The sequence below is a fragment of the Pseudopodoces humilis genome, chromosome 4 (genome assembly GCF_049639895.1).
Source record: "Pseudopodoces humilis isolate 2021_Gansu_Grassland_sample_001 chromosome 4, ASM4963989v1, whole genome shotgun sequence".
Classification (NCBI taxonomy): Eukaryota; Metazoa; Chordata; class Aves; order Passeriformes; family Paridae; genus Pseudopodoces; species Pseudopodoces humilis.
Window position 1 is genome coordinate 13538806 of NC_142203.1, and position 11035 is coordinate 13549840.

General features: G+C 45.9%; 1 protein-coding gene across 1 annotated transcript in view; it reads right to left on the minus strand.

Annotated features, from left to right (window-relative positions):
* LOC148184447 (heat shock factor protein 5-like) overlaps window positions 1-4258 on the minus strand; it is a 7424-nt gene extending 3166 nt beyond the window's left edge. The window contains exons 1-2 of the mRNA XM_088054614.1: window positions 3778-4258; window positions 3276-3412 (exon numbers count right to left, since the gene is read on the minus strand). Coding sequence (XP_087910740.1) covers window positions 3276-3412; window positions 3778-4258 — 618 coding nt within the window. The remainder of the gene's footprint in view (window positions 1-3275; window positions 3413-3777) is intronic.
* Window positions 4259-11035: the final 6777 nt, after the last annotated feature.

Here is an 11035-nt window from a genome sequence, read left to right on the forward strand (position 1 = left end):
ACAGCAGGAGGGCCAGGATTCTGCATTATTTCTGCAGTCATTTTGCCATGGCTGCTGGAAATTTTGGCAGGGATGTGGTGTGGCTTAGAATATCAGTGCTCCCTGTACTTGGAGGCTGCATTTGAAGTCTGCTCCTAAAATCAAAATGGGAAGTTGTTGCCTTTCCACATTTCTTCCTAGGGTGTAGTGTTTTCCCCGTAAACTTAATGTGCATGGAAAGTGCACCTGTCAGAGGCTTGTCTCTTGGGTGTCCCTCCCATGAAGCATGGAATCTCTGGCCTTCCTCCATCCCCTCCCTGCAGGACATAACATCTCAGATGTTAGATGTTATATGGTGGCTAACAGATGGCCTGGAGGCCTCGCATTTATAGATAACTAATTAGAACTCGATGGATCTAGACTAGGAAAAAGAGAAAAACATCCTTAATGGAAAGGCGTTGTAAAGCTTGGAGATTTAAATTTGATCAATTCCAGCCAATCCCTAGCAAGCATGGAGGTAGGCAGCTATGGGCCAGTGAGCTGGGTGGTAACCAAATTCAGCCAATTGGAATCACCCATACAGGTTTTTGAAAACCATATAAAAAGGAACTTCACTCAATAAAAAATTTGCTGTTGCCACATGAACTGTGGAGTTTCATGTCATGTCCGTCTCAACTGCGACAAACACAAATTGGCTCTTATACTATTCATTATTATCCTGGTGAAAACATTCAGAATATATGAATAAAGCCTTGTAAATGATGAGAAATCCTGAAAAGTGAGAAGGAACACAGCATCCTGCTTTCCAAGGGGAACTTGGGAGGCCGAGGATTTCTGCAAGTGCTGTGAAGAGGTGTAAGAGCTGTTAGAAGGAATGAGAGTAGAAGCCTTTTGCCTTTCACTGAAAGTTGCTCCTGGTTCTGACAGCAAATTGTCTAAAGAATGGTCTGTTAATGCTGCTGGTGGATTTTGGGGTACAAATGCTTGTTCATCACAACCAGGACTTGGCTTATGAACAAACTGTCTGCATCTTCAAACAGCTTTGCTACAGCAGCAAGAGTTCCTTTTCCAGCAGTGAACAGCAATTTAAACTGAACGGCCCCAGCAGAGCTGCAAAGCCACTCTGTCCTTCCCCAGTCACTCTTGTATCACCTTTCTACTGAAGTTGAGCTTTGTGTGCACACTGCTCAGGTTGGCTTCCCTGAGCTCATGTCAGGAAATGGATACTTCAAACAATCTGCTTGAGTTTCACAAAGGAGTTTTGGAAATTCCTCTCTTATAAAGAAAAAAGTCTCAGTTTTGTTTTAAAAAAATAGCTTATTTCAAGCTCATTTTGGAAGTGACTAAGTTTCTCTTGGTGGATAAAATTTAAACACTGAGAAACTGAAGATTTTAGATGATCTGTTTTCCAGAATGTACAGAAAGAATTCTACTTTATCAGGACTAGAAGTATTGGGTTAAAAGTAAGGGGTGACAACCTTTATCAGAAGGTTCTCTAAATTCAGTGTTTGATGTGCTGAGGCCTGAGCAGCAGGCCTGAGTGAGAGCTGACTTACAAGATGAATCCCGGGCATTGTGTCCTTAATTGTGTCCTTATTCTAGCTCTGTATAACCTTTTACCCTGCAGCCTCCAGGGGCAAGGGCTTTGTGGGAGCAGGGGCCATCACAGCCTGCGACCTGGAAATAGACCCAGGAAAATGAGCAGATCCTGCTGGCTTCTACTGCTGCTGATCCTAGCAGCAACTCCTCTGGGGAGTTCTTCCAGGGAACTTCAAACAAAGGGCTTCCATCATTATAGTGGTTGTGAGAACTTGTTGATTCCCAGTTCTCCTGGATTTTGGACTATTTCAGCACCTGTGTCAATGGCCCTTCCTTCACCCCCAGCCTGCAGCAGTTACAGTCACTGTTGCCTCCCCCTTATTCCAGTTCATCTGCCAAAGCACTGCCAAAGGCAGCAGAGCTGGCTCAGGATCCCTGTTGGCTTCTGGTCTCCAGGATGACATTTAGAGGGACACTTAGAGTGCTTCCTAAAGAGCTGCCCATGGGATGGGCGTGGATTTGTCCTCCCTGGATGGCTCCTACTTTGAGTTCTACACACAGCAGAGTCCCGGAGTTTTCCCAGCAGGCTTTTGCAGTGATTTCTTAGCCAACGTGTGGCTCTGCTGCCATCCCAAATCTGCACTTTCCTTGCCCAGCCTGAGCAAAAGTGGGGCATGTGCTGGGCGTGGCTGGAGATTTTTATGGCCAAAATCCTCCAGCATCATCACATTTACATCTGCCCATTGCTTTGGATAGCACAAATCACAAACCACCCATCTCAGCTGATAAATGTCATTTCTTGCAGATTGCTGCAGCTGCACAGCTGATCTACAAATATACAAGAATCGATTTCATTTGAAAAATGTAATTTATTACAAATTGCTACACCCACACTGATAATACATAACTATACAAATCTCAGTTAAGGTTAAAAAATAGAATTTACTATATTAGTACAGCAATGCTATGTAAAAATATACAAATACCAACTTCAGTTAACAAAACGTAATTTAATTCCAACCTCTACAACAACTCACTACACACAAGGATCAATTAGGTGTTTAACAACCTAATTTATTACATATTACTACAAGCTTAAAGCCTCAGAATACAAAATATGCATTCCCTCTCTAAATAAGTGTACCAAAACTACAGTTGATAGAATTATACAACTATACCACTCCATATATGTCTAAATAGAACTAAATACATATATATACATAAATATATATAAAGACATGTATAACTATAACAATCTTCAGATGTAAGTATAGATTAAATAGTACATATTACATACAATATATACATAATCAGATATATAAAACAAACCTATCTATGAATATAAAAATACCACTGTGCCAAGCTAAATATCCATACAAATGCATCCATACAAATACACAGCTGTACATATGGATACATATGTAAATATAGTTACATATAAAAATATGTCAATATACATATAAAGACAGACATACCTACCTATGTAAATCCCAATATACCTATTTAAAGAGCCAAATAACTACAATTGCATCAATAGAAATAGATAGTTGCACAAATGCATACATAGGAAATAGAATTTAATGCTGATATAACAACATACATGAATACTTAGATAAGATACCTATATACACATATATGTAATCACAAATATATATGTATATATGCATACATATATACATAGAATACATCCATAAATATAACAACATACATACAGAAATATTCCTATACAAATAGCAACATATGTATTTAATTATCACTCTATGTTCAAGTCCACACATTTTTACACAGAACTCTAAGCAGGATTCCAGCGCCCCATCTTCAGAGCCTCTCCCTCCCTCGGTCTCTTCTTCCCGTGCAGAGCAGCTCTCCTGGACAGGGACAGCAGATGGGAAGTCTGGTAATCAAGGGGAACACCCAGTCAGTATTGGGACCTTTCCCTTTGCAGCATCCACACTTCCAGCAGGGAAGGGAAAAATCTCAGAGCCTCCCCTGGAGGGTTGGAAAGAACAAGCAGGCCGAGCGGGCCAGCGTGTGGCGAGTGCAGGCGCGGCAGGACTGTCCCACATCCCCCGGCAGCCCGGCACAGCTCCCGGGCCCTGCCGGCACAGCTGCCTTGCCCAAGGACAGCCCCTGTGCCGGCTGGGGCAGCAGCGCTGAGCAGCCCCAGCACGGGCAGGGGCCGCTCCTGCTCAGCCGGGCAGCGCCCATGGCGAAAAGCCCACGCCATCCCCTGCACCTGCAGCTTCCACCCCACCTCACCGGCTCTGGGCGGCTGCCCGGCGGGGAAGGCGGGCAGCGACCGGTCCGTGGGGAGCCGCTGGAGGCGGCTGCACTCGTCCCACCCCGCTGCCAGCCACTGCCTGTTGGCTGTGGTTCGGCGCTTGATGCGGAGCAGGAGCTCGGGGCGGTCGCGGCGAAATCTGCTGTTTCTGTAGTGCAGCCAGCCCCCAGCATCGCCCAGCAAAGCCGCCCCAGCCCGGGCCGGCACTTCGTGGAAGCCGTAGCGGCCGAGCTGGCACAGGAAAGTGCGGAACTGCGTGGCTCTGAAGGTGTGCGGGGCTGACCCCTGGTGGCCGCCTGGGCTGAGCAGCTCCCGCTCGAAGAGGGAGCGGTCAATGAGCAGCCCCTGGGCCTGGCTGTCCCAGCGCACGGAGCGGACGCGGGGGCTGTTCACCAGGCGCCACAGCTTGGCAGGGAAGGTTCTGGCGTTGAGCCTGGTGAGCAGCGGCAGCTCCGCCATGGCGCCGATCGCCGACTGGCGCCACAACGCACCCAGCACGGGCCGGACTCGGAGGGGACAAGCGCGGCAGAACCGGGGCTGCGGGCACAGCGCGGCGGCTCGCGGGGCTGGCCTGGCATGGCACGGCAGGGCGTGGTGCAGAGCCTTTCTTTCTCTGGCTGCAGCCATCCTCCTGCCTTTGCTTTGCAGCACAACCCCAAACCACCGTGGCAAGGAAAAAAAAAAAGAGCTGCTTCCCAGGCAATCAGCCGCCAGCAGCTATTGATGCATGGGGTTATTCCTCCCCAGGTACAAGACTTCTCATTTCCTTTTGTTCAACTTCATCAGATTCACCTCAGGCCAATTGTTTAGCCTTCCAAGGTCCCACTAAGTGGCACAAGCATTTGGTGTATCAGCTGCTCCTGCCAGGTAACTTGGTGAGGATAAAGTGCTCCAACCTGGCCAATAATGAAGACATGAGAGAGTATCTGCCCCAGTATCAGACCCTGGGGGTCAGAGCACTAATGACTTGCCTCCAGTTCTACTTTGTGCCACTTAAGACAATCACCAACCACCCATCCATTTTTCCGTCTTCCTCCCTGGGCATTTTGACAGTTTGTGTTTAAGGATGTAGGATATAGTCTCAGAGGCTTGGGTTGAGAGGGATGACGGGTTTGTCTTTACAAACAAGCAGTGGGTCTGCTAATAAGATGCAACTGTCACTGAGAGACAACAGAAACAATAGGATTCCATTGAAAGATGAAAGAGGCACTGAAAGAGCACCATGAATTCCACAAGAGCTCAAAATTAAGAAAAGATTATGGGGGGGGCGGGGGGGGGAAGGTATTCCAGGTATCAGGCGTTCCAGGAAGTCTGTACCTCTCAAGTACCTCAGCCTATGGAGAAAGAGAGAAGGGATAAACAGCCGGGAATTAGAATAAAAAGGAGACTGCACCCTCCAAAATAGAGAGAGACTCCAGGGGAATGCCTCTCCCTTTATTTGAATACAGTAAAAGGACTCCTCTGTCTCCGTTTTGGACATAAACCTCTGATGTTTGTGGATTCATTTTCCTGACAATTTTTGGGGGCTTGGTCCGGGATATTTCCACCGTCCGGGTGGCAGGCAGCGAGCAGAGCTGAAGGCATGCCTCACCCAGTTTTGGTGATCAGCTCCCCTTGGTGGTTGCTGTCACTGGGCGATCAGTTGGGTTCCCGAGACTGTCCAGGAGACAGATGAGTGGCAGACCAGGGGGGTCTGTGAAGTGTCCACAGGGAAGAACTACTGAAAATTTCACCGGTGAGTAAAATGGGATCTTCAGGGAGCAAGCCTGGGAGGGCACCCATGGAGGGTTGCAAGGCTACAGCCGGGAAGGGGTCCCAGCAAAAGGGATGACGATCCCATAATACCCCCGGAGAGTCCCTTGGGGAGAATGCTGAGATCTTGGGACAGATTATGCATTCACACAGAGGTAACTATGGAGATGATGGTAAAATATTGTTATTATGTATGGCCAGAGTATAAGTTGCCAAATGGACTTATATGGCCATCCTATGGAACAGATAGAATTCATTTGTGTCGAATTCTGTGGAGGTATCTAGAGGAGAATTGGAAAGGATGTATTGAAAGGGAATGTGGATTGATATGGTTTAAACAAGCAAGCAACAGGAGAAATCTATGTGTTAAGAAAAAAAGGAGAAGAGGAAAAAGGGGGGGAAGAGGAAAACAGTGAAGACTGAGATGTTTTTCAGCACCTTCCCCCGTCTTGTCCTCCGGGGTTGCCAGCTGACCCAAGGCCAGCTGCAGGTCCCTGTATCCTCACCTTCCAGAGCAAAGGGATCAGGGAAATGCTGTTCCTACACCTCCACCTGAGAATAACAGTGGTGTAGGGGGAGGGGAGCAGCATATCATATCACCCCCTAGGACTAGAAGGGGAACTCAATTTAGAGCATCAGAAGCCCCCCGGACCCAAGAGACAGGGGTCCACCAAATGCCACTCTGCCAAGTCCCTTTGGGAGGTCAAGGGGGAGGATTTGGGTTTGTAATCGTACCACTTAATACCCAAGATATAAGAGGATTGAAAAAAGAATTGCCCCCATACTTGGATGATCCCATAGGGGTGGGGGAAAAGATAGAAGAATATTTGGGAAATGCAGATTATACCTGGAAAGACTGGGATTTTCTTTTGGGGATTTTGTTTGGGCCATGAGAGAAACAAATGATTTTGCAAAAAGCTCAGCAGCTGTGGGAAGATGAACATCCACAAGCAGTGGGGGGGGCTGGACCTAATGTACCTATAGTGGATGATGCCTTCCCCCAGGAACCAGGCCAGCCTGGCTCACCTCCACGATTACCGTGCTTATTTGATTAGGGCAATCAAATCAGCAGCTCCTAGAACTAACAACATAGCTAAGGCTATGTCATTAGAACAGGAGAAACATGAAAGCCCCTCTCATTGACTAGAGAGAATTAGGGGTGCCTTGCATAAGCATGGGGGAATGGACCCTGAAGGGCAAGCCTTTGACACATTGTTGAAAGTACAATTTGTTACTAAGGCTTAGCCTGACATAAAGAAAGGAGTACAAAAAGATCAAGAGTTGGCAGAATAAGCCTCTAGAGGAATTAGTGAGAAAAACACAGCAAATATATGTAAGAAGGGATGAAGAAAAAGTAAAAGCTAAGGCAAAGATGATGGCAGAGTTTTTGCAGCCCCAAAAGAATAAACCACAAGGTCCAAGGGGTCCCCCGGGGCAGAGGGGATGGGGTCGGCCACAAAGAGGTGTCCAGGGCATTCCCTCCTCGACAGGGGAGAACCGACCCAAACAGCGGCTGGGGAGGAACCAATGTGCCATGTACAGGGGAGAAGGGCATTGGAAAAGGGAATGCCCACAAAAACAGCTGGACCCACAAGAGGAAAAAGTCCAGAGGATAATGGATTGTTAGGGATGTCAGGGGCTTCCATTGTACCGGGGACCCACCACTCAGGAGCCCTTGATAACTTTTAAAGTGGGTCCGGATCAAGAGGAGGTGTGTTTTCTAGTAGACACAGGTGCCTCTCGATCCACCTTGAATTTTATACCTAAAGGGGGGAAACTGTCAAAAAGATCATTCAAGGAGTAAGCAGAAAAGATGAGCGAGTGCATTTTATTCAACTGCTGTTAATAGATGTCAGGGACAAGTTTGAAATGCATGAGTTCCTGTTTGTTACTAATTGTGATTGTAATTTACTGAGAAGAGATTTGATGGCAAAAATGGGAATGCAAATCAGTATTATAAAAAATGACACTGAGTCCAGCACTGTAATATCTTTGTGTAAAATGTCTGAGAGAGCTTATACTGAAATAGATCCAGAAGTGTGGGCAGCCCCAGGGAAATACAGAAAATTAGACACAGAGCCTCTCCAAATTACTTTGAAGCAACCAGGACAAGTTGTGTCAAAAAAACAATACCCTCTTTCAAGGGAGGGAAGGAAGGGGTTTACAGCCTATCATTGAGTCCCTGCTAAAGACAGGTCTGTTGGAACCGTGCATTTCTCCTTATAACACCCCTATTCTGCCAGTTAAGAAACCAGATGGAGCCTACAGAATGGTGCAAGATTTAAGAATAATAAATTTGTCAAATCAAGGCATCCCACAGTTCCGGATCCCTATACAATCCTGAACCAGGTCACTTTCTCACACCAGTATTATTCAGTACTGTATTTAAAGGATGATTTCTGGGGGTGTCCAATTACAGAAGAGAGTAAACAGTATTTTGCCTTTGAGTGGGAACAAGAGGAAGGAGGTAAAATGGTAAAGCAGCAATTGACTTGGACAGTCCTCCCACAGGGTTATACAGAGTCACTTGTTTTGTTTGGACAAGCTTTGCAAAAAATACTAAGAGAGTTTACCCCACCCTCAGGGGTTAGGTTGTTGCAGTATGTAGATGATTTGCTGTTATCAGGGGAGCAGAAGGAGATGGTTGAAAGAGCTACTGTGAAACTGCTTAATTTTCTTGCTAAAATGGGACTTAGAGCATCCAAAAAGAACGCACAGTTAGTAGAGAAAAAGGTCAAATATTTGGGACTTATTTTAACTGGAGAGTTACAGTGTATTGATCCAGAAAGAATACAAGTAATTCTACAAGTACCATTACCCCAGACAAAAAGGGAATTACGGCAGTTTTTAGAGTTGGTGGGATACTGCCGAGTATGGATAGAAGACTTTTCTGTTGTGGCCAGACCTTTATATGGCTTTTTAACACAAGACAGTCCTAATGTTGTGGTATGGACACCAGGAGAGCAAAGCTTTAAAAAATTAAAAGACAAATTGTTTAATGCCCCAGTCCTAGCTCTTCCAGATACAGAAAAGGAATTTGGATTATATATGAATGTTATCAGGGTCATGCCAAAGGAATTTTGGTTCAGAGACCTGTTGCCTATTTTTCAAAACTGTTAGACCCTAGACCCGGTGGCCAGAGGCTGGCCCCATTGTCTGCAGAACTGCACAGCCACAGCTCTGATAGTGGCTGAGGCCTGAAAGCTGACAAGGGGGGGGTTATCTGATTGTTAAAGTTTCACACCAGATTAAAGCTTTATTAACTAAGAGAGCCTCTAAGTGGATGACCAGCTCTCGGTTATTGCAATATGAGTCTTGTTTATTAAAACAGGAGGATTTAGAATTTAAAAGCGGGGAAGGTTTTAACCCAGCCTCCTGTTTGAATGGTCCTGAAGAGGGGAGCCAAGGAAAATTCCATGATTGTATTCAAGTAAGAGATCTGCAGTCTAGGGCAAGGAATGATTTCCATGGCCTGAGGGGGAAAATGTGTTTATTGATGGGTCTTCAAAGGTGATAGAAAGATTTACAAGATACCCTATCATGAATGGGAAGAAACTAAAGGAAGGGGGGAGGTTACCACCCATCTGGTCAGCCCAGACAGCCGAGCTGTATGCGCTTGTGAGAGCCTGTGAATTATACCGAGACAAGACAGTAAATGTTTGTACTGATTCTAAATATGCATATGGGGTGATACATGCATTTGGGAAACTGTGGAAAGAGAGGTTTATTAACCTGCAGAGGAAAAACATTGGCTCATGAGAACTTAATCTCCCGCCTATTAGAAGTGGTGAATTTACCAAAAGAAGTAGCAATAATACACATCAAGGGACACCAGGCAGGGTGCTCGGAAGAGGCAATAGGAAACAGACTGGCTGATGAAGAAGCTCGGAAAACTGCATTGTTGCCAGAAATCTCTAAGTTACTTTCCTTGCTCCCAGTAACTGCCCCCTTGCCAGAGAAGCTGTCTTTTCCACCAGAAAAACTTGAGATAGTTAAAAAGAGTGGGGCAGAGGAAAGAGGGAGTAATTGGTTTACAAGGGATGGTAAGCTCTAGCCTTACAGTTGTTAAAACAGCTCCATGAAGGGAGTCATTGGGGCTCCCAAGAGATAGCAGAAGCCTTCCTCAAAATGTATGCTGCTGTGGGTCTTTTTACTCTGGCAAAACAAGCTGTTGAAGGTTGTTTGATTTGTGCTAAGACAAATAACAAAGGTACAAAGAAACTTGCCGGGGGAGGGGGGAAGACCTTGGGCTGTACGTCCCTTTCAGAGATGCCAAGTGGATTTTACTGAAATGCCCCGGGTGGGGAGATTTAAATATCTTTTGGTAATAGTGTGTCAGTAAACAAGGTGGCCAGAAGTGTTCCCAGCTGTTTCAGCAACTACAGGGTCAGTTATTACAGTATTTTTGGAACAAATAATTCTAAGCTATGGGATGGTGGAAGCAATAGACTCAGACAGAGGAGCTCATTTTACCAGAAAAATTCTTAAAGGAGTAATGACTGCTTTAGGGATACAATGGAACCTCCACACTCCCTGGCATCCCCAAAGCTCAGGCCAGGTTGAAAGGATGAATGGGGAAATAAAAAAACATCTTCTGAAGCTGGTGATAGAACGAAAATGCCATGGCTGCGGCTCTTACCACTGGCTTTAACAAGGATAAGGGCCAGACCCAGGGAAGATATTCAACTATCTCCTTTTGAATTGATGTTTGGAATTCCTTATCCTTGTAATTCTCAGCCTGGGGCGGGGGCAGAGATAAGTGATGTATATCTAAAACAGGCTTGGATACTGTCTCTTGTGAAATCTCTTCGACAGGAAGCTCAGCTGACACAGACCCTGCCTTTGGACTTTGCTGTGTATAATATCCAACCAGGAGACTGGATCCTAGTTAAGGAGTGGAAAGAAGCACCACTGGTGGCAAAATGGTGTGGACCTTTCCAGGTGTTGCTGACCACAGAAACAGCCCTCAAGACAGCTGAACATGGGTGGACCCATCACACTCGGGTCAAGGTCTCTAAAGCTCCAGAGGTTTGGACATCTCAGCTGGAAGAGAAGGATGGGAAGCCGCGACTGACACTCCGCAGGAGTGGACTGGAGCAGTAGCTGGGCGTCAACATCTGGGGAAGCCCTGAGTGCCTACCCACAGACTGCCTGCTGAAATAGTCTGTATGGGCATCCCTACTCTCAAATCTTCAGTCACTGGGAGCCAATCCATGCTGTCATTGCTTTCTTTATGCTAAGCTGTTTCTGTGCCTTCACCATGGTGTAGAAGACAACGTGAAATTGAAAATTAGAAATTAGATTATAACACTATTAGAATGTTTCTCTTAATAATTTTACCTTTATATTTTCAGTTAAGTTGGGGTCTAAAGTTGGAAAATAATTTTTTAACCTTAGGAGAAGAAGTAGCAAAGACCTTTAACATTAGAAACTGTTGGGTCTGCAGAGGGCCAGGGGGATCTAAAAGCTGGCCATGGGTGGCCA